Consider the following 27,775-nt stretch of genomic DNA (forward strand, 5'->3'; position numbering starts at 1 on the left):
TTCACACTTGCTCTGACTTTCAAAAATATACATAAGGAATGCTCCAGACATATTTATAAGCAATGATTTTACAGATAATTCTCCAAAAGAACAGAGAACAGAAACCAAAAAACAGATAAGGTTATGGAAAAAGTTTCTTCACAGCAAAAGAAACAATTAACAGTGAAAATACAAGCTACTGAATGGAAAAAAAAACTGTAAACTGTTTATTGGGTTCACATCAAGAATTATATAGAAACTCAAAAAACTTAGTAACAGCACATCAAATAATCTAATATGGGCAGATGATATGAATAAATAATTCTCTAAGGTAGAAATTCAAATGGTTGAAAAATTTATGGGAAGAAAGCTCAATATCATTAGCTTTCAGGGAGATGCAACTCAAAATCACATTAAAATATTTCATTCCTGTTAGAATGGCTAGTATTCTTATACACTGATGCTTAGAATATAAATGATGTTTCCTGAAAAAACCAAGAAAGACCTAACACATATGATTAATTATCTTACCTCAGGGTAGAATCCAAAGGGAAAAATAAGCGTATCAAGAGGTGCCTGCAATCCCTACATTATTCACAGGAGCTAAGATATGAAATTAACACAGCTCTCTATTGACAGATGGATAAGCTAAATGTGGTAGGTATGCACAGTGGAATATTATTCATCCATTACAAATGAAATCTTATTTGTAGTACAAACGGATAGAACTGGAAGACAATGTGTTAAATGAGTTGGGCACAGCAAGGCAAATGTTGCATGCTCTCTCCCACATGCAGAGGTTAAAGACTGTTGATCTGAGTAAGGACAGTGACCGGTGGAGCAGACACAACTAGCCTGAGCTCTGTGCTCTGTCACTGCCCTCTGTGTCACACAGCACTACACATAACTTATCAGCTAATAGAAGAAAGGACCTCGACATTTCCATACATAAGGCAATGATAAATCCAGGGAAACATTAACTACCCCTGACTGATGTAGACATGTTGGCTAATGCAAATGTTCTTTTAGTGAAACATGAAACTACTCTGTAAACATACATAGTTACTAAGTATGAATAAAAAAACTTTTTAAATGTTGAGATGAAAATGTTGACCAATCTTACTTTATCATTGTGTGAGGGGATTTCAAAAAGTTTGTGGAATATGCAACTAAAGAGTAAGTTCATTCTAGTGCACAGGTTTTGAGACCCAGGCATTGTTTTATATAATATACATTTCCATGAGCATTTTTTTCAGTGACTTATTTGAAAGTCAGAATGACTAAGAGATGGAGAGAAAAAAATTTCCAGTAAAGATAAACTTAAAAAAACAGCCAGATTCAGGCTCAGATTTTTCTGTGTTTTAGCCACAATGATTTAAAGACATGTAGACTGCATGTACAAGTATATTTGGCAAAATAAGAACACTAAATATAAGGAAAAAAATCAAAATAATCATGCTGTCAAGACTCCCAGGCCCTCTAATTGTTTTCTCTCACAAAGATAGCTCAACACCTATTAGTGTAACAGAAGCCCATAAAGTGATGAGTTGTTCTGCCATCTTACCTGGTTCATTCCCTAAGCTCACATCCTCATCTGACAATGCTAACCTGAAGGAGAAAACAGACAAAAAATAGATTTTTGGGGGTAAAAACATTTCAGATTCATCTTCCCTACAGTTTTTAAACTTTTTTAATCAAGAGACTTAAAAAAATAGTTGTCTGGTAGATCTCCTAAAGTCTAATACTATTTCTTAACCTTTGTCTCTAGTTCTTTACAGAATGCAAGAATCTTGCACCCATATTCTTCCAACAAGCACTTACTGGGCACCGACCTCATGCCATCAGTGCTGGTGTGCCCTGTGCTAAGCAGAGATTGGGCATTACTTAACCAAAATGCAGAATATCCCAAGATGTGAAACCGAGTGTTCACATGACAGGACAGTGGAAAGTTCCACACCACAAAATTTTGCTTCATGCACAGAATCATGCCCAACACTGTAAAAAGTTACCATCACAGTATGTATGTAAGGTGTAGATGAAAGTGGAGCCCTATCCCCAGGATATCTCATTTCAGATTTTGCATATTTATCTACAAAATCTCAAACCTTCTGGTCCCATGCACTCTGGGTAAAGGATGCTCAATACGCACTACATCTTAGGAAGCCTGTCAGTTATAGCAAATGAAGTTTTCTTTTTTCAGGAACCCATGAGAAGCAAGCAGAGGGAATGAGAGCTGCCCAAGAACTGGAGGCTACTTGGAAAAAGAAAAAAGTAATGTTTGGCAGGGGGTGGGAGTGTGGAGGAGTAGACACACCAGCCTAACAACATCCTCAAAACAATCCTAATTTTTAACATTTATGTAGTGATCCATTCAATATAACGATCAAAAAGTGAGACAAAGAAATCAAAGACAGGGGTGGTTGTTGCAGTGCTAAGGCGGCCACCACTAGGGTCATGCGCATCCCGTATCAGGAGTGCTGGGTTTGAGTCTGATGACTCCATGCTTCTGACCAAGCTTCCGCTAAGGCACCTGGGAGACAGCTGACGACAGCCAGGCACTTGGGTTGCTGCCACCCACATGGGAGTTGGAGTTCCTGGTTATGGCCCTACCTCGTCCCAACTGCTGTGAGCATTTAGGGAGTGGTTAAACCAGTAGGTGGGACATCTGTCTCTGTCACTTTGCCTTTCAAAAAGTAAATCTTTGTATTAAAAATATCTAATAAAGATCATGGGACATAACTGCACTATTACTGATGATTGTGAGAGACAAGGATCAAGGAGAAAGAGAGCACACTGCCAGCCAGCGGTCCAATCCCCAAATACTTGCAACATCTGGGGTTTGGCAGGGCTGAAGCCCAGAACACAATCACAGTGTCCCAAAGTCATCCCTGCTGCTTTCCAGGATCTGTATAGCAGGAAGCTCAAGTCAGGAGCTGGAACTGGGACACTGAACCCAAGTACTCCCAAGTGGGTGTTTAACTGGTATCTTAACTGCTAAACTAAATGCTGCTCTTAGAGGTTGTTTTGTATTGTAAAAAAATCATTAACTTATTTATCTGAAAGAATTATAGATACATAAAGGAGATAAACAGATCTTCCATCTGCTGTTAACCCTCCTTCCCACCCTGCCCCAGCCCCAAATGCCTGCAATAGCCAAAGCTGGGCCAGGCTGAAGCTAGGAGCTTAATCCAGGTCTCCCACTCGGGCCATCTTCTGCTGTTTTCCCAGGCACATTAGCAGGGAGCTGGATCAGAAGCGAAGTACCTGGGACATGAACCAGCACCCATAAGGATGATGGTAGGTGGCAGAATAACCTCTGCCATTGCTGGGTCCTTTATTGTTTTGTAAAGATTTACTGGGAATGACACTGATGACAGGTTAAACCACTACCTGTCACTCCAGCATCCTGTATAGCTGCTCCATTTTCAGTCCAGCTCCCTGCTCATGCACTTGGGAAAGCAGAAGATGGCCCAAGTGCTTGAGAACCGGGATGGAGTTCCAGGCTTCTGTTTTTGGCCTGACCATGCACCCACGTGGAAGACCGAGAAGCAGCTCCTGGTTTCTGGCTTTGGATCAGCTCATCCCTGGCTATTGCAGCCATTTGGGGAGCAAACCAGTGGATGGAAGACCTGTTTTCTCCGCTTTTTGCAAATCTACCTCTCAGATAAAAACAAATAAAATATTTTTCTTTTTTAAAAAAGGAAAGAAAAATAAAGCCACCTACGCTTGACTTTGTAATTTTGATTTGGAATGCCAGTGTCACAAGCCATGGGCAGCAGCTTACTCCACTGTGCCACAATGCCAATCCCTGGAGGTTGCTTTTAAATTTTGTAAAGCCACTTTAAAAACAGTGATTTTCTGTAAATAACACAAATAGATACTTATGAACTGGAATGAAATCTCCAATGATGGTATACATACATGCTTTTTTTTTTTAAAAGATTTATTTTATTTTTATTACAAAGTCAGATATACTGAGAGGAGGAGAGATAGAGAGGAAGTGGAGCTGCCGGGATTAGAACCAGCAGCCATATGGGATCAAGGCAAGGACCTTAGCCACTAGGCCACGCTGCCGAGCCCCATACATGCTTTTTAAAAATAAGTTGATGAGAAGACAAAGTGCTTGGCACTTTGTGTATTAACACACTTTGTGTATTAACACAAAGTAACTTTCACAATGATACAGATGCATAAGATTTGGAATAAAAATTTCATAAGAGTGAGCATGTAGAGGCTAGCACCATGGCACAGGCAGTTAAACCACCACTCGGGATGCTGGCATCCCATAGGAATGCTTGTTGGAGTCCCAGCTGCCCACTTCCGACCCAGTTTCTTTTAATCCCTGGGAGAGCAGCAGAAATGACTTGGGTTTAGAATTAATTTCTCTTCAACAATAAAGAGTGTCACTGTGTGGTCTCATTTTTTTGTGTTTGTTATTACACTTAGTCCAATCTGGATAAAATGAGAATTAAGTGGCAGCTCTGAGAGGAAACAAGGTAACAAAAGGAAGATAAATGATGTGCTAGGTTGGTGTGCAGTAATTTTGGCATTCCTTCATTATATGCATTTTTGTGGACCTGTTGAAGATCAGAGGCTGAGAAGACAGGACCAGAACTGGCACTGAATGGGTTCCAGCATTGCAGGCAGAAGCTTGCCTCACTTCACCAGAGAGCTGGCTCCTGAGACATCTTTGAGCTCCTTCACACCTGTCACATGGCCCTTTTCAGATAGGCCACCAGTCCCTCCTGTACTGTTTTGCAGGTGGGTGATACAAAGGTTTGTCTGTCCCTTTCTGGAAGTCACTAGTGGAGTTCGGGCTTGTAATAAAAGGCTTAAGCTCTACCATAATTACTAGTCTGATACACTGGTCACCTCTTTTGCCTGCCATGGAGAAAAATAAAGCTCCATAAGAAATGTCCAATGTTGTTTGGAACAATTACTTAGGTATTCAGTAACCCTTCAGAGAAGCAACAATTCCCTCGGCATGTATCCGTGAGGGTATCTCGGATCTCCTATAATTCCAGAGAACTTCTACCCACTTACTCGTGGAGGTTTTCGGTAAGAAAGCTGCCTCCCGTCTGTTCTTTGTGGTCTTCCATAAGCTTTCTTGGAATGTCTTGTTGCTATGGTTAAAAAAAATAAGTCAGCGATAAGTAGATATGAAGAATCAGTTTCTCTCTGCAGACAAAATGAAAACAGGAAAATGCAAAAATCCAGCTAAAGTAGAAGAGTTCTGAAGCACAGAGATGCAGGCAACGAGAGCTGATGTCATCTGACTGGAGCCGTATTTCCACATGTGTCTATCCTGGCTCCCCGTGGCAACTGCACACACGCAGTGCCATGGGCTCAACCACAGGTCTGCATCACTGCCTGCTGACAGGCCTAAAACTGAGCAAAACTTTGTTCCTAGCCTGCACTGCAATTTTGAAATATGAAGTAGCTTTTAAAAGTTCACAAAAAATGAGAATTATGAAACACTCAGATCTCCAAAACTTGTTCCAAAATAAACTTTTAATTCCATTTTCCCATACACTTAGATTTACAACTTCAATTTTGACCAGAAATTGGCTATAAGATTTGCCTAAATACACAGTGTTACTCAGTGGTACAAGTCACCGAAAAAGACCAGAACCACAACAATATGATTGAAACACACCTTTGGACTGGATGATGCCAACTCAGGCTGTGTCTGAAGGAACCATCAGAAGCCCCAGGAACGTATGGGTGTAGGTTATGAGCCCATCAGAGCCAGCAACTCCAGCTTTAGTGAACCCAGCAGCAATGCTTACAAGCCCTACTGAAAATAAAGCTGACCAGTGAGGCCCAAGGAGCCGACACCTGGCCAGGACTGCAGACGTTATTCTCATGGTGAGACTGTTGGATGAGTCACAGGTGATGGGGACAGGAAGACACACAGGTGTTCAAAGCATTATAATCCTAGCCACAGTGGCCCACTGACAGGTACCTGTTCCAGAAAGATGACCTGATGGCTCAGGTTCTTCAGCTGCAATGAGACCTATTTAACGACCATGACTGGCATGGTTTTGGTGCCTTGAACCACACCTGTGACATCGATATAAAAAAGAGGAAATTTTTCTTCTGAAATTGTCGAGCAGAAAATCTGGTCGGTTTCTGAAGACATGACCATTTTCAATCTCTTGTTCCTCTTAAATTCTTATCTATTTTGCGTTTTAAATTTTTCTTTTGGAGGCCTGGTGAAGTGACATAGCACGCTAATCCACTGCCTATGCACTGGCATTCCGTATGGGCAATAGTTTGTGTCCTGGCTGTTCCACTTCTTGCCCAGCTCTGTGCTGATGGCCTGGGAAAACAGCAGCGGGTGGCTCTGGTCCGTGGGACCCTGCATTCATGGGGGAGACTCAGAAGCAGCTCCTGACTTCAGAGTAGTCCACCTGCAAGCCATGGCAGCCATTTGGGGAGTGAACCAGCAGATGGAAGATCACTCTGTCGCTTCCTCTAACTCTTTCAAGTAAAATAAGTAAATGCTTAAACTATTTTTTAAGAGATACTGCTGATGAAAAAGCATCAAAAATGAGAAACACACACACAACCTTTCTTTCGTCTTTCCCCTTTTCCCCGTCTATCTCTGCTAATATCTTGAGCCTGCTAGCATGTGCTTTGGTGTTGTGAGCAGCATTCAGAATCAAGGGAGTGGGGCCCGGCGGCGTGGCCTAGCGGCTAAAGTCCTCACCTTGAACGCCCCGGGATCCCATATGGGCGCCGGTTCTAATCCCAGCAGCTCCACTTCTCATCCAGCTCCCTGCTTGTGGCCTGGGAAAGCAGTCGAGGACGGCCCAATGCATTGGGACACTGCACCCACGTGGGAGACCCGGAAGAGGTTCCAGGTTCCCGGCATTGGATTGGTGCGCACCGGCCCGTTGCAGCTCACTTGGGGAGTGAATCATCGGATGGAAGATCTTCCTCTCTGTCTCTCCTCCTCTCTGTATATCTGGCTGTAATAAAATGAATAAATCTTTAAAAAAAAAAAGAATCAAGGGAGTGCTGATCCTTGGCTGAAGGAGAGTGGGAAAGTATCTGGATACTTTGTAAATCTGAAATAAGATTAGCAAACAAAAAACCAAACAAACAAAAAAACTGGTTTCAGTGTTATCAGTCAAACGAAGTGTAACATGTCCATGCCTGAGCACATGGAAAGAACGGTACCTGGAGCGCCACCAACTCATATGGGTGGAGCACAGCGCACGTCCCGTGGATCTGGGCCATGACTCCAGCAGTTTTCTCCCAGAACCCCAGCAGCATCCTCTGCGGAGACAGAGAAGGTGAGGTTGTACTCCAGTGTCCTCCCTGGTTTCCATCGTCAATATTCTGTTTCCTCTTTAGGATAGCAGGTGAGCAGTTACCAAATAATAATGAACTAAATTCACTTTTTGGGGCACCAGAAATCACTGTAGGCACCATTTTCTCCCACCAAACCTGGCGTGTTTGTGTGGTTGTGTGCCTGCTGGTGTCCAGTGCTGGGATATGCACCTGCGTGGAAATCACCTCGAAGGTTTCACAGCAGCTCAGTGAGAGGACAAGAACAAAGAGGGCTTGCAACAGTAAGGGCCTGAGGGATGTCAAAGACCCATCTCTCCACAAACGAGACACAAGTGTCATCTTCATGGTGGTGGGCAAATGGATACTACTAGCTTTGGCTTTTGATATGGGGTTCAGACTTGTCCCAGAGATGTTCTCAAGTAGCTGGGAATCTCCTTGCTGCCTCAGAGATGGTTGTTCAGAGTGAGGGAGATGAGTGCAGAGAACAAAGAACTGATGAGCTGCTGCTGGGGCCCATGTCAGGCTGCACAGGCCTCTGAGGGCAGCCGCGGAGTCCTGCGTTCCTCAGCACTGCACTGCGTTGGCAGGTGTCCTAGAAGCAGCAGTCAACAGCCCATTCCCTTTAGCTTGTTTTTTCTTAAGTACACTAGTTTGGTCTGTTTTGTCACTTACGCATGTAAATATGAGTAACTGCAACTTATTAATATCCCATTTATGCATTCTGTGCTATTTGTGCATCATTTGGGGTAAGACAAGCACCAGTTGGACTTGAGATTCAAAGGTTTGGAGCAGCAACTCGACAGAACAAAAAGAACACATGACCAAAAATTAGAAAACAGTTCTTTATGCCCAATGTTGTCATTTCTGTTAATTCTTAAAGATTCCTGTTTCAGCTAAATATAAAAATGAAAATAGACACGAGACAGCTGAATAGTACCCTATAACCATTTTAAGGTGTATAGCAGACAGTTGTATATAAATTTAAAATGAAATGTCAATGAAGTAGTCACAGGATGTGGTTAAGAACTTGCATTTTCTAACATATTGGTCACTCAATAGCATGTTAATTAACTCGCTAACGTTGCAAATTGTTGTTGATTTTATGTGGTGACTTTTCATTGGATGGGATGATATTCTGCCAGCTCTACTTTCAGACCAGAGATGGCCTCCCCAAGAACCTGTTGAATTTATCTGGACATGAAGATGTTGGACTCTATGCATGGTACATGCTTGCAATGAAGGAACCATGACTGGATTTGAACTGTAATACTGCAACAATGTGGAGGAATCCATCATGGGGGGAGGGCATGGGGAGGGATTGGGGGAATCCCAGAGTCTATGAAACTGCGTCATAAAACGAAATCAAATGAAAAAAATAAATAAAATATTCAAAAGGAAAAAAAGATTCCTGTTTCTTCACCCATCAAATAGAAAAGTGTCCAATTTCTTAAGTCACAGCGTCTCTGTTTCCAATAAAACTGTCTAGATATTCAAACCCAGAAGTGGAGCAGCTCTGGGGGAACCAGGGCTGATGGGCCTTGAATTTGGCCTCCGTAGCACTTCCTTCTCCTGTCTCAGATGGTCCCCAGAGTTCACTCTCCAAGGACACCCAGAACAGTGTGACGCTCTGGAAGCAGGCCATCTCCAAGGTCTTTTCCAAGTTTGAAATACTGTAAGACTCTGCTATAACGTCAGAATCAGAACAGAGTCAGAGCAATGTGATCAATTTTGCACCCTTTAGACAACTTTTAAAACGAAATCTCACCACACGTCTTTACTGCAAGGCCATGCTGACCACGGAGGTGGGTACCTGGTAGGTAGTGAGCGAGTGAGATAACATGTTGCAGCGACTAGCTCCAAGTAAGTCCACCTTCTGACAAACATCCATCTTTAACTTATCAAAAGAAGCTTTGCTATTTCTCACTTGGATCTGGACCTGCAATCACAAAATGTTTATTATTACCAATAACACTGATGTAAATACAGCATATAGATTCATAATACTTTGACATGTAAAACATGAAGCTATACTTGAAACTATATTCCCTTTTCCTGTCTCATTAGTATTCATGATTGATAATGAAGACTTTTAAATAACTATAGGGGATTCTTTCCAGTAAATATCTAAGTTGAGAAATTAAGAGATGATAGAAAATACAGTTAAGCACGCCAAAATCCATTCCAAATACAGAAAAACATCTGAAATGACTTATGGATAATATTTAGCTAGGAATAGAATAAATGGAAATGAAACAAAACTACAAAGTTAAGAAGCATTAATATATTTATGCAGATATTTATACATTAAAGATTTGCATATTTCTTGGATATGGAGTTAATTATGTCAGAAGGCAGGGTGAATATTCAACTTTCAGAGGGAGGGAGGGGGTTGGAAAGTATCACTATGCTCTTAGAACTATGTGTGAAACACAGGATATCTGCTCCCTTGACATAAATAAAAAATTCACCCAGCAAATATCTAAGATATCTTATGTGCAAGATACTGTTCTAGGCATTGGGATATTGTGATAAATACAGGGTTTTGCCCCACCATCCTTGGCTAATGGGTCACAAGAATAAAGTGAAATGTATGATAATCTCAGGTTAGTAAGAGTACACAAATCAACAGAAATGGGAGGCCACTTATAATTAATCCCTGGAGTTTCACGCATGACGTTTGAAGTGGGACCGAAGGATGATGAGCAGGCCTTACTAGGACCCAGGGGGATGTGGCCTGGGCCCAGGGAGAAGGGCAAAGGTCCTGGCAGCAGGAAGGGAGTGAGGAGCCTGTGTGCATAACAGGAAAGAGGCAGGCTGAGCGCATCTGCCCCTAGCATAGGAAGCAAGCTCAAGATGGCCTGGGGGTGGACCAGCAGTCAGACCCCGCTGGGCTTCTCCAGAGGGACCCGGAGGGTGTAGAAGCTTTTCGCTTTACTCAGAATGAGAAGTTACATAACATGTAATTAGTCATTTTAAAGTGTGCAACTCAGTGGCATGTAGTACATTCATGCTATCATCCAACCATGATACTGGATTCTTTTTTCTAACATTTTTAAGCTGCCGATTCGAAGCTAGGATCCAGGAGCCTTTTCCATGTGGGTGCAAGGCTTTGGGTAATCCTCTACTACTTTCCCAGACCACAATCAGGGAGCTGGATGGGAAGTGGGACACCCGGAAAACAAACTAGCGTCCATTGGGGATGCTGGCGCAGACAAGGTGAGGATTTGGCCACTAGGCTACCGTACCAGGCCTCTAGTGGTCAGGGACTGTGAAGGGGATGGAACGTGAGGCTGCCGGGGCCTCATGTCCACCTGCCTCCCAGGACTGCAGGGAGTCACTTACAAGCAAGACCCAACAGCGGCATGGTGGAACAGCTCCAGCGCAGTAAGCAGCAGGACTTTTACTATGGGATCTCTCAATATTTTATTATTCATATGCTACATTTAGGGCATATAATTTATAATAAGCAATTTATTTGGCAAAATGGTATGTCCACACACAGTTGCTTACAAAATCTGTGGTCAAAGTATGTATTGTGGCAGGATGAAATCTTGGTAATCTTCATGTTTTCTTATAATTATCACTTTTACATGAATTTCTTTCCTTAAATTATGTATGGTTCCCTCAGAAATAAACAGTTTTCTTCCTGTAAGCAAATCCCCAAAGTACAAGTAAGCAATGGTTACATCTATTATGAAGGAGATTTAGACAATTTAAAAAGTTAACAAGGAACCAGATGTGTAGCCTAGTGGTTGAGGTGCCTGTGTCCCACAGTGGAGTGCCTTGGGTTTGATTCCTGCCAACAGACACTGGAGGCAGGCCCCTGGAAGCCCTAGCTCCAGGCTTCAGCTCTAAGCCAGACCTGACGTTGGAAGCATTTGGAGAGGAAGCAATCGATACTCGCTCTTTGAACCGCTCTGTTCACAGCCTTTCAAATTAGAAAAAAGGGGGGGGGGGCGGAGTGCAGACATTACAGCTCAGAGGGTTAAGCTGTTGTCTGGGATGTCCATTACAGAGCAACAGCTGGAGTCTGATGTAGCCTCCTAACACATCCTAGAAGGTGACACATGATGACTCAAGTATTTGGGGCCTGCCACCCACATGGGAGACCTGGATGGAGTGGATTCCTGGCTTTGGCCTCGCTGAGCCACAGCTCTCTTGCTCTTCTTTTCAAGCAGGTGAAAAATAAAAAAAGCTTGATACTGTAGAGATGCCAAGTAGTAAAAAAAAAAAAAAAAAAAGTAGAAAACCAGGCCCTGCGTGGTAGCCCAGTGGCTAAATCCTCACCTTGTACGCACCATAATCCTGGTAGCCCTGCTTCCCAACCAGCATCCTGCTTGTGGCCTGGGAAGGCAGTCAAAGATGGCCCAAAGCCTTGGGATCCTGCACCCACATGGAAGACCCAAAAGACTCCTGGCTTCAGATCAACTCAGGTCTAGCCATTGTAGCCAGTTAGGAAGTGAATCATTGGACGGAAGATCTTCCTCGGTCTCTCCTCTTTTTTGTATATCTGACTTTCCAATAAAATAAAATAAATGTTTAAAAAAAAAAAACTAGAGGGCCTGGTACAGCAGCCTAGCAGCTGGGGTCCTCGCTTTGTGTATGCAGGGCACCATTTCTGGTCCTGGCAGCACCACTTCTCACCCAGCTCCCTGCTTGTGGCCTGGGAAGGCAGTCAAAGATGACCTGAAGCCTTGGAATCCCGCACCCATGTGGGAGACCTGGGGGAGGCTCCTGGCTCCAGATTGGCTCAGCTCTGGCCATTGCGGTCACTTGGGGAGTGAATCATTGGACGGGGGATCTTTCTCCCTGTTTCTCCTCCTCTCTGTATATCTGACTTTGCAATAAAAATAAATAAATCTTTTAAAAGAAGTTATAATGAGTAACTTTATAAACAAAAACAAAGTAGAAAACCTTTTACACTTAAACCAAAATTTCCAAGCAACCTAGCATTTATAATCAAGCTTGTGTTTTATGAAAAATATTCTGCCATTTTATAATCTCAATCATTCTGCTTTGCTTCCATAGGTCATGCAAAGAAAGGAAAAGGATAGGTTTCCATACTTTCCGGAACTTTTCCATTTGCTTTGAGGTGTCCGGGTCCAGCTCTTGCGACACATCTTTCATCCACAGGAGGGCGCCCCTGTACTCAGTGCGTGCCTGCTCCATTCGGTTAATCGTCAGCAGGGTGTCAGACACTGCTCTTTGACTGAACGTGGCTACTTCTTGCTTCAGACGTGACAGGGGAGTACACAGCGCCAATCTAACAGCACAGAGGTCAGAATCAGAAAGCTGGGATCCCACAAGCAAAACCATGGTCTAAACCAATCATAAACCCTTTTTGCGATCTCATTTACAAACAGGAAATTAGGAAGATGCCTACTTAGAAAGCAGATAAGGATCTTAATAGTTAATTTCAACTTATTCATAAAGATGTTATCAGTACTTCCCTCTAACTTTAGGAAATCTGAACACTTTGGATGTTAACCAACGTTAACAGCCAGTCAGCCATTTCCAAGAATTCCGAGGCTAACAGATAACCTGCATTCATAATGCTCAGTTCACAGGGTTCCTTCCCATGCACAAACTGAGAAAACTTGGGTCCATAAGAGCCCATAAAATGCAAGAATAGTTCATGAGTATGACGTTCTCAGCAGATGTGGAGCAGAATAAAAACAATCCCTGAAGAAACAGATCAGTGCCTCTGCTCTGCTTTCTCCTGGAGGAGGAGGGCCTAGTCTGAGTCACTGTTCCTTCCGGCTTCAGCTGCACACCTGTGACACTGCACCACAGTCCCCCTTGGTTGGACATTGTCCCTGCAGCTCTGGTAAGGCCTCTTTTCATGTGTCGTCCACAAACATTTGCCCTATATCTGGCAATTTCAGTATCATTTGCAGTGGATATTCTACAAAAAATGAAACAATGTTGGATATGTAATTAAACAAAAATTTCCTTCAATGTACTCAGAATATCAAAAAGGAGAAAAACCTAGAAATTCACGTATATAAAGCCGTTAGTCTCTCTGTGACTGTTACATTAGATCACTTAAATACAAAGACTAGACTAGACGTTATTTCTGGAAATTAAGCAAATGACAGCAATGATTTTTAAAGGATTAAATACAAATAATTGGGTATCAAAACAACAACATAATGCAATATACAAGGTTACTTCAAAAAGTTCCTGGAAAATAGTTCAGCTTATTTTTGGTGTTAAAAAAAGACTCATACATTTCTTTTTTCTTATAATATACATTTTCCATGAAGTTTTTGAAGACATTTCATGTTTAACTCTTTATTATTGGAATGATCAGCGATCTTTCCAAATTAAGTTTGTAAGCCACCACCGCCCACACTGACACAGGTTTAAAGATGAGGAATCATGGTAAACCTCTGCTTGGCTGAGGAGCACAGTGCTTGGCCAGTGGCGTCCATCATTTTGCCAGCTTGAGTCGCATCCCGTTCTGCTTGAAACTTTAGAAAGACACCTAGCTCATTTTCTTCTTCTGATATAACTAGGAAGAAAAATTTCAGCGTAGTTAAGTATTTCATTTCATTACTTGTTTAAAACATACACACACAAAAATTCTCACAGCAGAAACTGGATGTTAAGAATTATTTGTAGGAGGAAAAGCAGAGATATTTTGTTGTTTAATTTTTGTTGATCTGAAAGAGGAAGAGAGCAAGAGAAGCCAGCAAGCTCTGCTGTGCCGCAGTAGCTGGGGCTGGGCCGGAGCTGGTGCGTGGAGCTGGGTACACAGCTCAGGTCCTCCACGTGAGCTGTGCAAACCCAAACACTTGAGCCATCACCTGCTGCTCCTAGGGTCTTACACAGCAGGGAAGTAGAGCTGGGAGCCAGGCACTGGGATGTGGGGCACAGGCCTCTGAGCAGTGGTCTTAACCGCTCAGTTAAACAAGTGCTCTGAGAGACGTTTTAAAAACGTCAACCCCAGGGGTCTATTCCCAAGAATTTTGATTGATAGCTCTGGGGACCTGGTTTTCACTCATACTCTACATGCTTTTGATGCAGTGAACCTATTTGAATATGCTTGGGGAAAATAAACCCTTAGTAACAACAAAAACCCTCCCAAACAAGACAGTCAAGGGTGGAGCATTTTCTTACACAGCAGCACTTCAGGGTTACTGGCCCTTACCTGGGCTTGTTTCCTATTTCAGGCTGCTCATCGCTCTTGACTCCTGTCCTGGCCTCCGCTCCCCATAGTCAGCCTCTACCAGACTTACAGTTCTGCTGCACAAACCCTGACGCTGCTCTCCAAGCACAGGCTGCAGAGTAGTGCAGTCCAGAACCATCCAACGCCAGCCCGTGACGATGCCAAGATCACCGCAGAGAGCCTCCCGTCAGGTTAACTGAGCAGTTTATGTCTACCATATCTAACTAAAAAGGGGCTCACATTTTTGCATGTTTTTAATTTTTATAAAAATTCATTTTTCACTGCATTCCATGAACATCTCAGTTTACAATAAATTGGAACTAAAAAAATAAAGAAACTGGTCTTTCATCCACAGAGTTTGGAAACCCAGCTCTTATGTTAGGTATCCCTCAAAGATTAACAAAGTGGGAAGCCCAAAGTATGTTCAAATTGTGACCATAAAGGGCACAAAATGACAACAAATGTGCCTGCTTTCACCCCAGAACACTGATGTATAGTGATATATTTCCTTTTGGATTAGAACTTAATAAAAATACACTTCAATGAAAACTACCAGGAAAAAAATAATCATTTTGTATGATTAGTCAGAAAACACTCTGACAACCAATAACTCAGTTATCAAGTAACAGCTGAACGAGGGTCACCGATTTATGTTGTAAGCCAATGCAGCAACTATGGAATTCAGTATGGAGAGTGCTAAGACAACTGAAAACTGATACACTGTAACCCAGCTATTACACTCCTGACAATATACCCAAAGGAAACAAAATCCACATAGGAGACAGTGCCCTGCAACCCTGTATTTATAACAGTACAATCCACAATAGCAAAGACAAAGAAACAACCCAGATGCCCTTCAAAGAAGGAATGGACAAAGAAACTGTGGTGCATCTACTCATGGAATACTACTCAATCATTAAAAAAACAAACTACCATTTGCAACAGAATGCTCCCAACTGGAGACCATTATGTTCAGAGAAAAAAACCAATCCCCAAAAGATAAATATCCTGTGTTCTGAAATAAGGCAACATTCATGCAAAATACAAGATATATAAATATGTATATACATATATTTCCATAAATGAGCTGTATAATGTCAACTATAATGTATAATGGAGACTAGCATACCAGGAAATGAAGATTTATTCAGAGATGCATACTGCAATATAAGGAAGATCCCCAATGAAACTGTTAAATATACCCTGACAATGGGATGCTAGATTTTCTACCACTACCAATACCTACAAGGCCATGATACAGTTAAATAGCAGAATGTTGGACTTGTGATTGCTGCTAAAGGACTACATTCTTGCAATAATAGGAGGGAAAAGAGGGAGGGAGAGGAGGGAAGGAGGAGAGGTGGAAGGGGAATCCCTATTCCTACAAAAACGTATCATGGAAAGTAATTTTTAAATTTTCAATAAATAAAAAGACAAGTAACATCTGAACATGAGTGCTCAAGAACCTTCGAAGAGAGAATGCAGGCAGATGAGGCTAAACCCCAGTGGCTTCTGTGTTGAGGACCTGTCTGCCACAAATCTAGATTTCCTACCCTACTGTTCGTCCCGCAGCCACATGATTACCCTAAACATCTGTCACCCTGCACACTCTGCATTGGGCTGATGTTATTCCCAATTTGAGATGAACAGTCTCCAAGAAGTCATCAAGAAATAACAGACCTCGGGCCCGGCGGCATGGCCTAGCAGCTAAAGTCCTTGCCTTGAACGCCCCGGGATCCCATATGGGTGCCGGTTCTAGTCCCAGAAGCTCCACTTCCCATCCAGCTCCCTGCTTGTGGCCTGGGAAAGCAGTCGAGCTTTGGGATCCTGCACCCTTGTGGAGACCTGGAGGAAGTTCCTGGCTCCTGGCTTTGGATCGGCACAGCACCAGCCCATTGCGGCTCACTTGGGGAGTGAATCATCGGACGGAAGATCTTCCTCTCTATCTCTCCTACTCTCTGTATATCTGACTTTGTAATAAAAATAAATAAATCTTTAAAAAAAAGAAATAACAGTCCTCAAGAGATCACAGATATATACAATCGAGAAGAGAAACATGGCGTTTTCCTTATCTATGCTTCTTTGCCTCACTAAACTGGCAATGGTCCTTGCTAATCTGACCCCAAAATTCCTGGGCTACTTTATCCATCTAGTTCCAATTATAAACTTGGCTGCCTACTCAGGCTGTTGTCATTCCTTAAACTAATTCCCTCAACCCCAGATCTGTTCTTTTCTCCCCATATTCAACTTCTAGAAATCATTTCGGCTATACTTCAGTTCTTATCTGTGGAGTTACCTTTTGATTACTCTATTTCCTATTTTCCACACCTAGGAATTCAGAATTACAACTTTATAATACTCTGAACTCCGTTACCTAACAGAAGCCTTTTAGAAGACTATAGGATAGAATCTAAAAATGAACTAAATTGGGCCTGGCACAGTAACCTAGTGGCTAAAGTCCTTGCCTTGCATGGACTTTATGGGCGCCAATTCAATCCCAGCTGTTCCACTTCCCTTCCAGCTCTCTGCTTGTGGTCTGGGAAAGTGGTGGAAGACAGCCCAAAGCCTTGGGACCCTGCACCCATGTGGGATTCCTGGAGGAAGCTCCTGACTCCTGGCTCCTGCAGGAAGCTCCTTCAGATCGGCTCAGCTCAGGCCATTGCGGCCACTTGGGAAATAAACCAGCAGATGGAAGTTTTCTGTCTCTCCTCTCTGTAAATCTGACTTTCCAAATGAAAATATGTCTTTAGAAATGAGTTAAATTATGAAATATGTTAATTTTTTCATAACATGTCTTTTCCATACGCTTTTTGAAGATCTGTACCAATTTTTATTTTGTTACAGCAAAGTTGTTGCTCAAACTATTTGTATTTCCTTGGGGAAAGCACATAACCCTGCACATGGCAGGTGCTCCAAAAAAGCACTTTGAGTCATCATGTCATACCAGATTTCTTTCTGTACTGGGACAATATACAAGCGTTGATTATAAAGTAATGAAATTAATTTGCAGAACTTCACAAGAAAATCATTTGTTCATTGAGCAAAGCTTTGCCGAGAACTGACTATATAACAGACATTGTTTCTAACTTTTGGAGACTCAAAAATAAACAGACAGAATCTTGTCCTTAAGGAGAGCATACTCTAGAAAAATAATATATACTGAATAGTATTAAGTTATAAGGGAGAGCGGTATTGCATTTCAGACAGAGTTCAGGCAAGGACTCATTCTTAAGATGACATTTGACCAACTACCTAAGCAAACCTCAGGAGCCTACTACGCAGACACCCCTACTGTGAAGACAGACCATGATGGCCGAAGCGTAAAAGGTTCATGAAATGCAGTCAGAAAGGTTACTAGTATCAGAGAAATTGCCTCTCCCAGCAGGACACGTTAAAGCTGAAAAAGAGATTCACAGATTGAGTTCCAACCTGGAGAAGTCAAGAAGGAAAAATCCAGCAAAGGAAGGATGCAAAGAGAAGGAAGAGATGAAGAAAACCAGGGAAATGTGATGCCTGCAAACCCAGTGAGGAAGATTCATCTAGAAGGCAGCAGTAACCAATTGTTCCTAAAAAACATGATGACCCAAATAAGGACGTGGCTGTAAACAAAGTGAAGTTGGACAGAGTAGTGGGCATGAGAACTTGACTAGATTGAAGGGAAAGGAAAGGAGACCCTATAAACCAGACAGGGCACAGCAGAGCTGAGCAATGGAGTGTCAAGCTCAGTGCAAACAGGGGTCGACAGTTTTCTGGTTGTGACAGCAAGTCCACCCAAGACTGGGCAACAAAATGAGTATGAACTGGGGCCCGGCAGCGTGGCCTAGCGGCTAAAGTCCTCGCCTTGAACGCCCTGGGATCCCATATGGGCACTGGTGCTAACCCCGGCAGCTCCACTTCCCATCCAGCTCCCTGCTTGTGGCCTGGGAAAGCAGTTGAGGACGGCCCAATGCATTGGGACCCTGCACCCTTGTGGGAGACCTGGAAGAGGTTCCTGGTTCCCGGCATCGGATCGGCACACACCGGCCATTGCGGCTCACTTGGGGAGTGAATCATCGGACGGAAGATCTTCCTCTCTGTCTCTCCTCCTCTCTGTATATCTGACTTTGTAATAAAAAATAAATCTTTAAAAAAAAATGAGTATGAACTGATGAAGGAAGAGAAAGATACTGGGGATTTCAACTAGAGTTTGCTACAAATACTCCTATTTTACCACAAAACCTACTTTAACTACTGTGCTTCAATTTAACTTTCATTTTCAAAAATTCATATCTCTTTGAAATGGTAATTATGATATCTGATTTCATACCATTGAGTCTTAGCTGATATTTCTCGACTATCTTCAGAAGTTCAGTGCATGTCTCTTGAATGGAGTGAAAAACCTTGAAATATAAATTGCATTAGGACAATTTAAAGAACCATAACAAATATAATTGTTACAAACACTTCAAAAGCAGAACCATTTCTTGGAAGTAGGTATTATGTCTATTTTATGAATATTATGTCTTTCTCCCTTGGCTGTGACTGTTCAGTTTTTGTTTTGTTTTTTTTTTTTTATAAAAAGCACATTTAGATTTCCCCTGCAAGGTTTGGAAAAGTGATAAACACAGGAGCAATAAAAAGCTGAACCTGGAGTTTATCTTACCCTCAGCTCCAAACGGTCTAAATGGCAAAAAGGTAAATCCAATATAGATTGTCAAATATTGCCAATCACACAGCAGTGGAAATAACCTTAAAGTGTTTGGTCTAAGCAAAATATTCAGTGAATTTGCTACAAAAAATAATGAATCACAACAAATACAATTACTTCTAGAGGATTTGACAGTTTCAATGAATTTTAATCCCCTGGTTACAACTATTACTATTTTCTAGCCAAAAAGCAAAAACGGTACACTTTCATTTTCAAGATGAAAATCTGAAAACTAGAGATGAGAAAAAATTATATACCTAACTCCACCTACATGTGTACACTCTGGCTTTCCCAGATAAACCAGCACACATGGGCTTTCGAGTACAGTCTCCTGTTCACCAAGTCCTATAATCAGAAGAATTTGACTGAGACTTAGTTCAAGTATGATATTAAGCCTCAGGCCATTAACTTTAGTTATCAAATAAGTTCCCCAAATCATCAAGAAATCTGAATATTCTATCTCTGCCAATTTCACTGTTACTTTGATGCTGATCAAACCTAAGGAATATTGCTATTATACCCTGAATTCTTGGTTAACAACCATCAGTTCCCAGGTGTGTCTGAATTGGATTATCTATATTTGTACATTTAAAAATCTATCTTAACATATACAAAGTTTAGAAAAGCATACCAAAAAGACAGTTCTGTTAGAATGAAGTGACTATGGCCGATTTTTCCCCCAATAGTACTTTATAAGACTTATCCATGGCTTTTCATTCTTGTAATGAAAATATTTACTGCTGTTTTAAAAAATGTACAAATGTGGAAATTCTTAGTTAATTCCAAAGATTTTATCCAGTTTACAGTTTACATTGATTGTAAAGTAAGTCACAGCATTGCCCAACAATGTAAAGAATACAAAAATACTGACTTATGTGGGAGCACATGTGGAAACAATGACATGTTCCATTAGCATTAAAAGATGCACTACTTACCATAATAAAATCCTTTAGTTTTCCACACATTATTGTATCATAGGAGAAATGCTTTTCAACACAAATAGTTAAAGCTGGTTACCTTGCTGTCCTTTTCCATATTTCTTATGATAATGCCTTAAGGTTACTCTTCACAGAGTGAAAGTACTTACATCAAGGCCTATTTAACTAGATATGTGTTTAGAATTCCAACCTCACAGCTATATTCTAAAAATTACAAAAGACTACGCATAAACATTTTTAAGAGTATTTTAAATTAGTATATATGCACATGGAATTAGTAAATTTACATTTGAAATTCCAGACTTTTTCATTAATTTACATGTCACTCCTCTAATTACCTAAATTATTCACAAGCATAAAACATTTCTAGGTTTCAAGTTGTTTTATGGTAGTCATTCCTTTTGTTTAAAATGAAAACCAAAGGCAAAAAAGGCATTATGAAACACTCCAATAACCTTATTACTCAATAACAGAAACAATAGGTCTTATTTTATCCTCAGTCATTATCTGATTTCAATTAGTTTATTCCAATGAGGTATAGGACTCCAACTTGCAGTATTAAAAAATAGCACAACATAATTTAAATGAGTATATTGTCACACTAACAATTAAGATTACAGTATATCTCCCACAGGATCCATACCTGGACATGGCTCTCTCATGTGCTGGTTAGACAGTATATCTGTCAGAGGAATTATCTAATTCATAATTTATATAATTTAGCTTATAATTCTTCAAATTCTCAACTTTTGAGATTTATGACTTTTTATCCAGGCGCTGTGATTAACAGTAAGATACAAACAAACACTGGGCCCGGCAGCGTGGCCTAGCGGCTAAAGTCCTTGCCTTGAACGCCCCGTGATCCCATATGGGCGCCGGTTCTAATCCCGGCAGCCCCACTTCCCATCCAGCTCCCTGCCTGTGGCCTGGGAAAGCAGTCGAGAATGGCCCAATGCTTTGGGACCCTGCACCCAAATGGGAGACCAGGAAGAGGTTCCCGATTCCCGGCTATTGCGGCTCACTTGGGGAGTGAATCATCGGACAGAAGATCTTCCTTTCTGTCTCTCCTCCTCTCTGTATATCTGACTTTGTCAAAATCAATAAATAAATCTTTAAAAAAAAAAAACAAAAAAACAAGCAAACACTGAGTTCTCAAATTTGCCTTTCTCTCTAAAGTTCTTCAGTGCAAATGCTTGTCATTGTCCCCTAAACAATAACTCATTAGGATCTTGAGACTTACCTCCAGTTTAGCATCCAAGTCAGCATCAGATGCCACCAAATGCTCGTCTTCTTTCTTGCCTGTTGCTTTGATAAAGACCTGTTTAGTTTTCCAGTATTTCTTTTGCATTCTGCTGACCACCGACTGATGATCTTCGGGTCTGGGTGGCCCAAAGGAATCCATGGAGTGACTAAAAGACAAAGGCTCGGGTTACACTTCTTAGAAAAACCTTTCATAATAAATATCTATAGGTGATCTATAGGTCATCAGCATTTAACTGAAAGGCTGAAAAAAGTCAAACTATGAATAACTAACTAAGTGTGCTGATGCTTACTTTAAATAATCCAAACTTCTAATTGTACATTTACAAAAAAACCCAGCAAAAATACTAATATTATGTAATTCCAGTCAGGTGACAAAGCTAATAAAACCATGCTTGGCAATTAAAAAAAGAATGATTTCCATCTTAAGATTTATTTGTTTTTACTGGAAAACTCGATTTACTGAGAGAAAGAGACAGAAAGATCCTCCCTCTGCTGGTTCACTCCCCAAATGGCCTCAACGACCAGAGCTGAGCCGATCCGAAGCCAGGAGCTTCTGCTGGGTCTCCCATGTGGGTGCAGGCTCCCAAGGCCTTGGGTCATCCTCCATTGCTTTCCCAGGGCATAAGCTGGGAGCTGCATGGGAAGTGGACCAACTGGGACACGAACTAGCACCTATATGGGATCCTGGCGCATGCAAAGTGAGGACTTTAGCCAATAGGCTAACGTACCAGACCTGAAATCATTCTATTTTATTTTCAGATGTTGCTTCTTTTGTTTGATTTTGTAGTAATACGACCAAATAAAGAAACATACACACATACTTCTACAAATTACAATGATACCCTTAGGAAAATGTTCATAGTTTTCATTGCTAAGCCAGATGAACACATACGTAAGGGATGCAAAAATTCAGATACAAACCCTTCCTCAAAAATCATTCTATGTAGGGTCAGCACTGTGGTACGATGGGCAAGTGGCTGCCTGCAACGCCAGCATCCCATACTGGCGACTGGTTTGTGTCCTGGGTGCTCTGTCTCTGACCCAGATCCTTCTTCATGATCTGGGAAAGGTAACAGAAGATAACCCACGTGTCTGGGCTCCAGCCACCCATGTCAAAGACCCAGATGGAGTTCTCGGCTTCTGACTTTGGTCTGGCCTAGCCTGGCTGTTTCAGCCATTTGGGAACTGAACCAGCAGATGTATTCTCTCTAACCCTGCCTTTCAATTAAATCAATCTTTTTCTGAAAAGCCGACATAATAACTAATATTAACCAAGATAACAGAATAAAAACAATTATTTAGTATAATAAATGGAACCTTCCTTTAAAATACAAAGAAACTCAAATCATAAAAACCAAAAAGTAAATACAACCACATGGTATTTGATATTTACCTAAAGAAACATGACTAAGAATAAAAAAGTATGTGTGTATATATATATATCAAATACAAATATGAATACTATTCTGATTCTTTCACATCAAAGTAGCTTTAAATAAAAAGCATAAAAGAGAATAAATATCAACTGTACAACAGTGGCCACCTTCCCAGATAGCCTCTGGATGCCCTCCTGTATTCCTGGGCAATATAATACAATTAGTGACCCTTTAATTATGGATTTGCTCATATACTACCTTGGATACTTTAGGTGGATGTGATTTGGAAAACAAATTATTCACTTGCTAGTCAGAGAAACAGAAACAGAATATTCATCAAGTAGCTCTCTGCCCAAATGCCTGCCGTTAATAGGCCTGGGCCAGGCTGATGCCCGGTGAGAGGAACTCCATCCTGAGTTCCTGTATGGGGGACAGGACGCGAGTACTTGAGCCATCCATCATCTGCTGCCTCCCACGGGGCACAGTAGCACCCTCAGGCACGTGGATATGGAAAGTGGTGGCTTAACTGCTGTGCCAAATGTCTGCCCCAAAGAAAACTGGAGCTTGATGTAAGTATGATATTGTTTTGACACTTAGATCGGAAGGAGAATCTGTCTCTTTACTATCCACTTTATGCTGGCTTTTGGTTGCTTTCAGCTTCTCCGAACTGCTTCCTTCCCCACCCCAATTTTATAATTGTGACTGGCTCGAAGGTCCATCCAACTGCACAACAAACTGATATTTTCTACTAAGTTTATTGCAAGGCTCAGGCCCACATCCAATTAGGAGAACAATCTGCTAACGGAGTATAATGATGGAACACTTTCTCCTTATCCAACTTCTACACTGACGTACACTTAAGTGACATACTTCTGGTTTCTCATCGTGTTTCCATGATCATGGCAGAGAGTAACTAGGAGATGAGATATTTGAAGGAATAAACATCAACGCTACCTTTCCTCTTGGAAAGCTATTGTGCCTGAAGAGAGCACTTGCGAACTGGTGTGCTGATAGAGCAGACCAAGCCTCTGCCTGCAGTAGAGGCATCCCATATGGGCACTGGTTTGTGTTCCAGCTGTTCCACTTCTAATCCATATCCCTGCTGATGGCCTGGGAGAGCAGCAGATGATGTTTCAAGTCCTTGGGCTGCTGCACCCACGTGGGAGACAACAGGAGGCAGGCTCCTGGCTCCCAGCTTAACTGGCTCAGCTCTGGTCAGCGCAGCAATTTGGGAAGGAACCAGTGGGTAGATCTCTGTGTGTGACTCTTCTCGGTATCTATGCCTTTCCCATGAAAACAAATCTATACATAAATTCTTGAGGAAGCATTAGCATGGGAGAATGCATACATTTACTGGCAAAGGGAGGAGTAGGTCTGCACAAGCCAAGAGTTGCATCCTTGTGAGCTTTTACATCAAGGACACTGCTGAACCTGCTTGCCATTGGACGAAGGCTGGGCAGGGAGCAATGTCTGACTGGATGGAAACCATCAGATAACAAAATCCAAGGCTCTTAGAACATGCAGAAATTTAGGACAGATATCTTGGGAGACAGGAAGCCAAACAGGAATTGATCCAAAAAATTCAGATAACGAAGCTCTCCCTGAAGACCTCAGCCAAATGAAACCAGTCCCGAGTTGAGGAAAGCCCATGAGAATGGGGAGAAGAGCTGTGCCCAGAGGGAATGATCACCTTGGCTGCTACCCTGAAGAGAGATAGCTGGGGGTAGGTATCAGCCAGGCTAACTGGCTTCCAAAAGAAAAATTCTTCAGAAAAGTGTAATAGAATCTAGGATTTTGGCCATTCTTATCTCTTTCCTTGTGTTACAGGAGAGCTTTCAACCATGGTCTTGTTATATGTAGTCATTATTTTGCCAAAGCACATTCCTCCTAATTTGTTGATAGGTTTCTTTTAATCCTCAAAGTGCTGAATCTTGCCAAATTTGAAAAGATATGTTTATTTTTATTGTAAAGGCAGATTTACATAGAAAAGGAGAAACAGAAAAATCTCCCATCTGCTGATTTAGTCCCGAAATGGCTGCAATAGCCAGAGCTAGGCGCTTCCTCTGGGTCTCCCACAGGATTACAGGGTCCCAAGGCCTGGACCATCTTCTTGCTCTCCCAGACCACAAGCAGGGAACTGGATGGAAGTGGAACAGCTGAGACACGTACCAGCTGAGAGGCCAGAGCTTGGAGGTTGAGGATTAGCCAATTGAACCAACATGCTGGCTCTGTCAAATGCCTTTTCAAAGGGAGAGACAGACATCTTCTGTCCCACTGACCCACTCCCCAGATGGCCACAATGGTCAGGGCTGGGCCAGACCACGTGAGACACCAGCAGCACCACCCACACGGGTGGCAGGGGACCAAGTAATGAAACCATCGCTTTCCCAGGCACATTAGCAGGGAGTTGGACAGGAAGTAGATTTGCAAGAATAAAAACAGGCCCTCCAAAACAGGATGTAGCATCAGGTGAGAGATTAACCTGCCTTTGTTGAAGCCCAGAACTTGATTGGCTGTATTTCCATATTTGTTTATCTCAAGATATGTATTTTTAATTTGCTTATTTTTTATGTGAAAGGCAGGATTATAGAAAGGAGAGACACAGACAAAGATCTTCCATCCTTTCTGGTTCATTCCCCACATGACTGCCATAGCCAGAAATGGATCAGACTGAAGCCAGGAGCCTGGAACTTCTTCCAGGCTTCCCACGTGGGTGCAGGAGTCCAAGGATTTGGGTCATCCTCTGCTGCTTTCTCAGGCCCGTTAGTAGGGAGCTAGATCAGACACAGAGCAGGTAGGACTTGAGTCGGTGCCCAGAGAGAATGCCAGTGCTGCAGGCAAAGGCTTAACATACTATGTCATGGCACCAACCCCTTGAGATACTTTTAGTTTTAATACAGCCTCTGATTGTTCAATTTCTACGTAATTTTGAATTGCTCAAAATTTCTTCCATTATTCATTTCCAGTTTCATATTATTCTGGTTCTGAAAGCACTTAAGATAACTTTAAAAAAAAGTTTAACGGGGCTAAAATTAAAGATTTATTTTTATTGCAAAGTCAGATATACAGAGAGGAGGAGAGAGAGGAAGATCTTCTGTCTGATGATTCAGTCCTCAAGAGGCTGCAATGACCAGAGCTGCACCGATCCAGAGCCTCCTCCAGGTCTCCCACACAGGTCCAAGGTCCCAAGGCTTTGGGCCGTTCTGGACTGCCCTCCCAGGCCACACACAGGAAGCTGGATGGGAAGCAGGGCAGCCCAGCTTAGAACCGGCAACCATATGAGATCCCGGAGTGTGCAAGGCAAGGACTTTAGCCACTAGGCTGCTGTACCAGGCCCACCTTGTTAAATTATTTAAAACTTGTTTTGTGGACTGTGCTCTATCCTGGAGAATATCTCATGTACTCTTCAGAAGAATCTGTATTTTGTTGTGTTGGATAACATGTTCTACGTATTTCAGGAAGGACAGCCACAAAGGAAGCCGGATTCCTGTAACAAATCCAACTCCTGACCCCACCCACCCTTCCAATGCGGATCCTGGAGGTCGCAGCAATGGCTTAACTAATCAGCTTCTTGCCACCCACATGAGATGTGCCCAAGTTCCTGACTCTCAACTGCAACGTCAGCCAGAGACCAATCGTGTATTTGGGGGTAAAGAGGAAGGATGTGTGTCTTAAACTGTTTCTAAAAATGCATAAAAATTGTGAAGGTCAGCATTGTGGCATAGTCGGTGAAAGCCATTGCCTGTAGTGCTGACTTGCTGAATGGGCACCTACTGAAGTTCTGGCTGCTTTGCATCCAATCCCACAACCTGCTAATACACCTGGGAAAGCAGCGAAAGAAGTTCCCAGTGCTTTGGCCCCTGCACTTATATGGGGGAACTGGATGAAGTTCCTACCTCCTGGCTTTGGCCTGGGCAAGCCCTGCCTATTGTGGCCATTTGGAGGGTGAACCAGCAGATGGAAGATCTCTCTTGTTCTCAATTTTTCCCTCTCCCTGTCTATAATTCTTTCAAATAAATCCTTCCAAATTAAAAATTATAGAGAATTATGTCATGCCTTTTGTAATATATGGATGGAACTGGAAGTCATTATGTTAAGTGAAATAAGGACTGAAAAACAAATATCACATGACCTGTCTCATGTGGAGCATAAAAAAGGTGATCTTGTTGAAATTAACATGCAATCATGTTTACTAGCGGGGGGGGGGAGCAAGTGAGACAAAGATGTGAAACAATGTGCACTAAGTTATAGTTGGTCAGGAGTAAGGAGTGTTAGGGTTCATTGCATAGGAAGATGACTATAGAAAAATGTTATTATATTACACATTGCTGGATTTAAAAGCAAAGCTGGAAGACCTTAAATGTTTTTAACCATAAGGAAATACCAAGTGTTTGAGAAGAGAGGTTTACCAGGCTGGCTATTACATAATATATCCAAGTAGAGAATTCACATGGGGAGTAAGTATAAAACCAGAGCGGACAAGGCGCTTCAATGGGTGAATTTTCTAGGTCAGTAGTAGTAGTAACCTCAGCACCCAGCAGACAAATGGCAGTGAGAAGTGAGTCAACTGTGTGATGGAATGGGGGAAAGTGATAAAGAACGATGACTCAAAGTCTATACACAACGTGACTGGACTCAGGCTCCTCTTGAATCTGTGCCACTCTGCAGTTGAAGAAATGGGAGCAGGAACGCTCTGGCCCTGGGCCAAGCCTTCACAGCAGAGGACTAGGCGTAAAACGTGATGTTTTGGGGGAGTTGGAGGAAGATGGCCGACCATAGAGAGCTGGTGTAGGGCAGTGTGGGGACAGAGGGGAACCGATCCAGCAGAGAAACAAACCAGGAGTCACAGAATTGAGGGGATAGGTGTAGGAAGGTCACTGGAGTTCGCTGAAGTAAGAAGATCTACACAGTGTGGAGAGACAACCATAAAAAGGAAAAAAGAGGAGACAGCACGCCGTGAGAATCTTGGTGAGTCGCAATCCCAGCCAGGGGGAAGGCGGCGGAATCGCAGCCGTTCCTGGGAGGACAAAGGTGGTTGGAAGGACAGGCGTCCACACCCACA

The 27,775-nt window shown here is 42.3% G+C and overlaps 1 protein-coding gene across 3 annotated transcripts in view; it reads right to left on the minus strand.

The window, feature by feature from the left end:
• ICA1L (islet cell autoantigen 1 like) overlaps positions 1-27,775 on the minus strand; it is a 68,006-nt gene that overhangs the window by 17,689 nt on the left and 22,542 nt on the right. Inside the window, exons 2-9 of one of the 3 annotated variants that reach the window (XM_058664869.1) lie at positions 21,315-21,483; positions 18,756-18,828; positions 13,669-13,792; positions 12,343-12,541; positions 9,089-9,214; positions 7,165-7,263; positions 5,023-5,102; positions 1,544-1,587 (exon numbers count right to left, since the gene is read on the minus strand). In XM_058664869.1, coding sequence (XP_058520852.1) covers positions 1,544-1,587; positions 5,023-5,102; positions 7,165-7,263; positions 9,089-9,214; positions 12,343-12,541; positions 13,669-13,792; positions 18,756-18,828; positions 21,315-21,476 — 907 coding nt within the window. In that variant the 5' untranslated portion in view covers positions 21,477-21,483. Of the gene's footprint in view, positions 1-1,543; positions 1,588-5,022; positions 5,103-7,164; positions 7,264-9,043; positions 9,215-12,342; positions 12,542-13,668; positions 13,793-18,755; positions 18,829-21,314; positions 21,498-27,775 lie in introns of those variants that run through there. The other 2 variants (XM_058664868.1, XR_009245490.1) reach the window with 2 other exon arrangements.

The sequence above is a fragment of the Ochotona princeps genome, chromosome 5 (genome assembly GCF_030435755.1).
Source record: "Ochotona princeps isolate mOchPri1 chromosome 5, mOchPri1.hap1, whole genome shotgun sequence".
In the NCBI taxonomy this organism is placed as follows: domain Eukaryota; kingdom Metazoa; phylum Chordata; class Mammalia; order Lagomorpha; family Ochotonidae; genus Ochotona; species Ochotona princeps.